This window comes from Zootoca vivipara, chromosome 5, assembly GCF_965207765.1.
Source record: "Zootoca vivipara chromosome 5, rZooViv2.hap1.1, whole genome shotgun sequence".
Lineage (NCBI taxonomy): Eukaryota > Metazoa > Chordata > Lepidosauria > Squamata > Lacertidae > Zootoca > Zootoca vivipara.
The window spans coordinates 3,003,199-3,009,489 of record NC_142588.1 but is presented as its reverse complement, the minus strand read 5'-3'; the positions used below and the strand labels follow the sequence as shown (position 1 = coordinate 3,009,489).

The 6,291-nt window shown below is 40.1% G+C and overlaps 1 protein-coding gene across 2 annotated transcripts in view; it reads left to right on the top strand.

Annotated features, from left to right (window-relative positions):
- Nucleotides 1–3,588: 3,588 nt before the first annotated feature.
- FAR2 (fatty acyl-CoA reductase 2) overlaps nt 3,589–6,291 on the top strand; it is a 59,608-nt gene continuing 56,905 nt past the window's right edge. The window contains exon 1 of one of the 2 annotated variants that reach the window (XM_088669972.1): nt 3,589–3,915. In XM_088669972.1, the coding sequence (XP_088526098.1) occupies nt 3,882–3,915 (34 nt within the window). In that variant the 5' untranslated portion in view covers nt 3,589–3,881. The remainder of the gene's footprint in view (nt 3,916–6,291) is intronic. The other variant, XM_088669971.1, reaches the window with a different exon arrangement.

Here is a 6,291-nt window from a genome sequence, read left to right as displayed (position 1 = left end):
AATTTATTTGTGATTTTAGAATTTCAGCAACAATGAAATCACTTCCTGGAGCTTTACCAGATTTCATTTGTAATATTAGAGAAGAGGATTCAGAAATTGGGGGCCACAATGGAGAGTTATCCAAAGAGATAGCAAACAGTGTGGGGTGCTCGTGATCCCTAAACAATGCACTATAGTGCTCTTCCCATACATCTGCAGGGATTGTTATAGGCGCATTGTATGCTTTGGTTTGGTTAGAGATAATCTTCCAGAAATTAACATTATCTTTTTCTATGGAGGCTTTAATGAGCGCCTGCCAAATAAGGGAGTCTGCAGCTCTTTTTTTGATTTTTAACAGCGCTTTATATTTCTTTCTTTTTTTGGATTGTAGTTCGATTTTGGTGGTTAGATTATGGTTTTGATGGAAGGCCCTAAAACATTCTCTGAGGGCAAGTTTTGCTTGGATGCATTCATGGTCAAACCATTTTTTATTAATAGGGCACCCGTCCCGTTTGGGGCTTCTGATTCTCGAAAACAGTGGTTGAAGCTTTAAGATTAATAGATTATATTGATCGATTGGGGAGGTCCCATTGATATTGTTACAGGTCAAATTATCTTTGAGAAGCTGTCTGTCTGCTGACTGTGTCCAAAGGCTAAAGTTATCATTAACATGAGAGGACCATTTAATTCTAGATCTGCCTCTTTGTTTTAGATCGTTGGATTTGGCTACCTGCAGGCTGAACCAGCGTCTGGGTGATCTTGATAGTTCAATCCTCTTAAGGTTTAAAGGCAAATGGTCACTTTCCGTTCTTATATCTACCATAAAGCCAATGTATTCGTCAAAGAGAGCTTGTGAAATGAGGATGTAATCGATAACGGAGTGCCTTAGACCCGACCAATAAGTAAATTGACCAGGGCAGTCTCCCAGTGAAATGCCATTTAAAATGACAAGATCTAGCCTAAGTGCCATTTGAAAGAGGCATGCACCAGCAAAGTTAGCAACTGGATCTAGTGATCGTCGTCTAGAAAGAGGCCAGGTTTCAGCATTCACATTTAGGCCACCTATTCCACATTCATTGATCAGCTGTTCGTCAGAGTGACCTAATCTTGCATTGAAATCCCCGCCAATAATTAAGGAAGCTGAAGGAAATTTATCTGTGACATCCCACACATTTTTAAGGTCAGATTGTTTCATGAGTGGATGGATATAAACATTAATACATATGATCTTAAAATGGGTAGAAAATATCTTGACAGCCAGAACCCATTTTTTGACAATTTCTAATTGCCTGGGGTGGGACATTAAGGCTGTTGACATGAAGGTACTCAAACCTCCAGAGGGTCTCCCCCCTTTTGGTCCAACTGAAGCACAGGAGTGGAAGGTAAAATAGTTATGGAGTTCAAACGGGGTTTGCATCCAAGTTTCTTGGAGGAGGATGATCTTAAACTATGACACATAGTTAATGAAATCTTTGTCCACTGTTTTAGATTGCCATCCAGCAACATTCCAGGATAGAAGGAAGGGTGAGAGTCAATTCATCTTGTCAATAGTGTCCAAGGTCTTCTCATAGTCGTGGTGGATACATCCATTAGGTAGTAAATTATTTGATGTCGGGATGAGGGGCACAACAAGGTTTTCTGTGGGTGTTTCCGTTGGACACGTCAGAGATGTAAATTCAGACATCATCAGGGAGTCTTCATGTCCCGTTTTCTGATATGAGGAGCTGCCCAGGTGTTCAGTGGTTTCAGGCGGTGGATGTAAGATGCTCACAGTAGTCATAGGACCTTTATTTTGCGAGGCCTCCTTCGGAAGGTGTTCTTCCTGATTGAGACCTAGTTCCTCCTTGTCTAGGTGTCTCATTTTGGTCCAAAAGCCTGGCAAGGTCTCCTTGGGCGTGATTTTCCTTTTAGGGGGTGATATACTGCCCTCCCTTATGTGTGTCACGGTCCGGTTGGCGGGCGGTTGAAGCCCTGACTGAGGACGTCAGGACCAGAGGCAAGATGGTGATGTAGAAGCAGGAACAGGTGCAGGGCTGAGGGTCCAGCAGCAGGCAGTCGCAGGGTCAAGGAGCAAGGCAGAGACGAAGGTCTGGGAGTCAAGGAGCAAAGCGTCGGCAAGGCAGAGGTCCAAGGAACAAGGCGTCGGCAAGGCAAGGGTCCAAGGAGCAAGAGGCCAGAGGCAACCAGGCAGGGATAGCGTTGCTGTGGCCAAGAGCTGAAGGGAAATGCTGAGCTTTTATCCCTCCCAGCTCCTGCCACCAGGTGCAGTGAGATAACAAGTGGCCTCACCTGAGTGACCACTCCTTGCCTCTCCAGCACAAGCTGAGATCTTCACCCGAGTGGCCACTCCTTGCTTCTCCAGCACAAGCTGAGGCAGGCCCCAGTCCTGCAAAGCACTACAGGCCCCAGAGCCTGACTCCTGCCCATACTCCTGACAATGTGTTGTGCTTTCATAATTGAAGGCAGGTTTATCTCTGCTTTTACCTGGAGGTTATGTGGGTGACAGTCTGCTGAGTTATATTCCTTTATTGGGGTCATATTGGAGGAAATCTGGCCCTTGTTTAGGTCATCCTCCTGTTACCCAAGACTGTGATCTCTTACTAATGGGAATGCTCTCCTGTGCATGGGCTAGGAGTTTGTTAGCAGAGGGTATTGAAAATAATGGAGCACGGAGAAAAATCTGAGAAATGAGGATATTTCCAGGTACAGTGGAACCTCGGTCAATGAACACCTCGGTTTACGGATTTTCAGTTTACGAACGCCGCAGACCCATCTGGAACGGATTAATTCACTTTCCATTACTTTCAATGGGAAAGTTTGCTTCAGTTTATGAACACTTCAGTTTATGAACAGACTTCCGGAACCAATTACACCCATGCTTTGGGTTAAGTACGCTTCAGGTTGAGTACTCTGCAGACCCGTCTGGAACGGATTAATCCACTTTCCATCACTTTCAATGGGAAAGTTCGCTTCAGTTTATGAACGCTTCAGTTTATGAACAGACTTCCGGAACCAATTGTGTTCATAAACCGAGGTACCACTGTACTATAATTATGTATTGTACCAAGAGTAACTCAATTGCAGGATTATTTAAGTACAATAGGCCTTTGGCTATTTAAAAAACCTATGGCCTTTTAAACTGTGAGGGTATTGTTTTTGTTCCTTACTATGGTACCGTATGTATGTGTTTTTATACTGTAAATCACCCTGTGATCCTTGGATGAAGAACTTTCTGGCAGCAAGAACTGTTTGACAGTGGAATGGTCTCCCTCTGGAGGTGGTGGACTGTCCTTCCTTGGAGGTGTTTAAGCAGAAGTTGGGTGGCATCTGTCATGGATTATTTAGTTGAGATTCCTGCATTGTAGGGGGCTGGACTAGAAGACCCTCAGGGTCCCTTCCAAATCAACAATTCTGTGATGCAACTGGAAGGCTGTGATTTACTGGCTTAATCAGGGTGCTGCAATGAATATAAGAATCTTGCATATATTGTGTTTGGCAATGAAGGTGCTCAGCCCTTATTTAAATGAGATTAAAGCCTCGGTGATTGGGGGAGGTAGCAATAACTTCATTGACATAGACTGATGTAGCCTTTGCATGCGGGGATTTAGGTGGATGCCTGTCTTGTGGTTCTGATGAAGCCCTGATTGGCTTGTGGAATGGGGAAAACAACCATGTTGATTGACATAGTTGTCCTCAAATGGCCTGGCTTAACTGGAATAGCTCAAACTCCCAAAGCTGGGATTGATGATGCTTTCGAGAGAATGGCTAGAGATTGTAAAAGACTCGCAATACATCTAAGTCTGGGCTAGGACTCAATCGTTTATTTATTTATATTGAAGGTGTATATATATCACTTTATTACCAGTTTCACACATTTGGTATGTGTGTCTCCTGAGTTTTTTATGGATACAAGCAGAATAAAAAGATTGGAATTTGGTTAGTATGTATTCAGTATTGAATCTTTTCTTGTTTCTTTCAGTTTCTTTTAAGAGTTCAAATTTTATTCCTTCTTTATGTTCTTCCTCAATTTATTTGCCAGAATTGTTGAATGTTTATTTTCAAATTCATAAAATGATTGATTTAATGTATTATCATTCACCTGAAAGTTTAACAGTATTTAAATAGATATTAAGAGTAATATACATCTCTTTTTTATTTTGTGAGGGTAAAATGATTAATTGTTGATTCATGCTGATGTTCTATTCTAATTCCTATATAGATCTTAGTAAATTTGTTCTCTACATTTCTAAGCTGTTTCATTTTGCAGTTTCACTGATCATTGTTAATCTAATTACTAATGTTAAAGTTTCCCAGCAGGAGAATGAACGCTATTTTTTCAGGGGATTGGGGTTTTTGGAGCAATACTTGGTTTTGCTTCCAGGTAAAGGTATGTTGGTCAGAAATACAGGGCTATGATCAGAAAAACACAAGTCATCAATTATAACTAATACAGTATAAGGGTGGGGATAAGGTAATCTGAAATTAAAATACTATTTGTTATATAATATATTATATCTGTTTTTGGGTATACTCTCATTCATTAGGATGCTGGAATCTCTAGGAATCAAACTTTGTTTATCAATTAATTGAGAATATGCTGAATTAAAATAAACTGATTTGTTGGATTTATGTATTTTTTTATCCAATTGCTTATTAAAAGTAATATTACCCCCCCTCTAAAATTAAATACCCCTCTTGAAAAATTATTAATTGAAGCAGTAAATCAGATTTTAAAAGTTATCTGGACATAATTTGGGGCATAAATAGATCACATCATATACTTTTTAATTATACACAGCAGCAAAGAATGTTCGGCATTTTTTCCTTTCATTGGTTTCTTGAAGACATATAATTTTGTACCTTTTTGAATTTAAAGCTAGAACTCAGTCTGTTAATGCTTCATGACAGAATATTGAGGTTAGACACAGGGCCGTCTTAAGTGGGTCGGGCGCCCGGGCGCTCCCGCCCCGTTTCTTCCCGCGGCTGGTGGGCGGGCGCAGTGTGGTTTCCATGCGGCTTCGCCGTGCAGTGCCCCCCTGCTGGCCCCGCGCCACCCAGCCTACCCCTAGAGCCGGCCCTGGTTAGACATGAGCTTGAAAAAAATAGCATTCAAAACATATATTAATATACTTGGAAGATATTAGAAACATGGCATATCTCCTAACGTAACAATATATGTTGTTCTTACATTTGTAATTGCAGTGACTTTTTAATCAAATAACAGGAAAGGTGTTTTTTACCTAGTCTGTCCTTTATATAGACATTTGTTGGCTCTTCATTTCTGTATATTTTCTCAAATATATATATATGAATAAAACCAATGTAATGTTTGTTTATAAAAAGCACAAGACAATGCATTGGAGTCAGATAGAAATTAATTGATGGGAACTCAGCACAATATCCTTGAACAGTGTGATGCTATATTGATGCTGCAGTTGAGATAGGTAGAGTTTATAATCTGTTTCTTTATTCACACTTCAAGAAGGTTTGGCTTTGAATGGGTAAACGAGTACTCTCCAGGATCGTTAAAGACCTCATATACCAATGCTATATAGCTGAATCTCTTCACAATAATCCTTCATATATTTTATTTAAAATTGGGACAATTGTCAAAGATACTTAATTTCTGAAAACTGAGTTACAATGCAATACTATGAAAGTTTACCCCGAAGGAAGCCCTGCTGTGTTCATTGGGGTTTACTTCTATTAAAGTGCATAGGATTGCAGGAATGTGAGGCAAGAACTTCGCAGGTGAAGTAATTAGGGTTAATTTGACATTTTGATTATAATCACAAAACAGAACAAGGCAAGGAAATGTTTTGTAACAACTGCAAAGGAAACCTGCAGCATTCCTTTGTGTTCCAATGCCTTTACAACTGTATTTGCATTGACCTGAATAACCTTTAAGGGGTGGAAGTATTTGGCAGTTTAAGTTCATTGTTTCTCATTTTTCCAATCTTAAATTTAGTTTTCCATTTTGTAGCAATTTGGTGTTGTTGGTTTTAATCCTAAGGAAGATTCAACAGCAATTTAATGAGATGTTTTACCAATTTTTACTAATGTACACATTTTTGCAAGCAATGTCCCTAATGTAATGCATTTTGTATGTTATTTTCACAAATATCCTCACTTTTATGCACACTTTCCCTGAAATAAATGTTGATTGTCAACCTGCATCACAAAATTCAAATAAGTGTGGATTTCAAAGGATAGCTGTGATTTCATAGAACTGTAGAGTCAGAAGGGACTGCGAGGCTCATGCAGTCCAACCCTCTGCAGTGCGAGAATCTTTTTGCCCAGTGTGGGACTCAC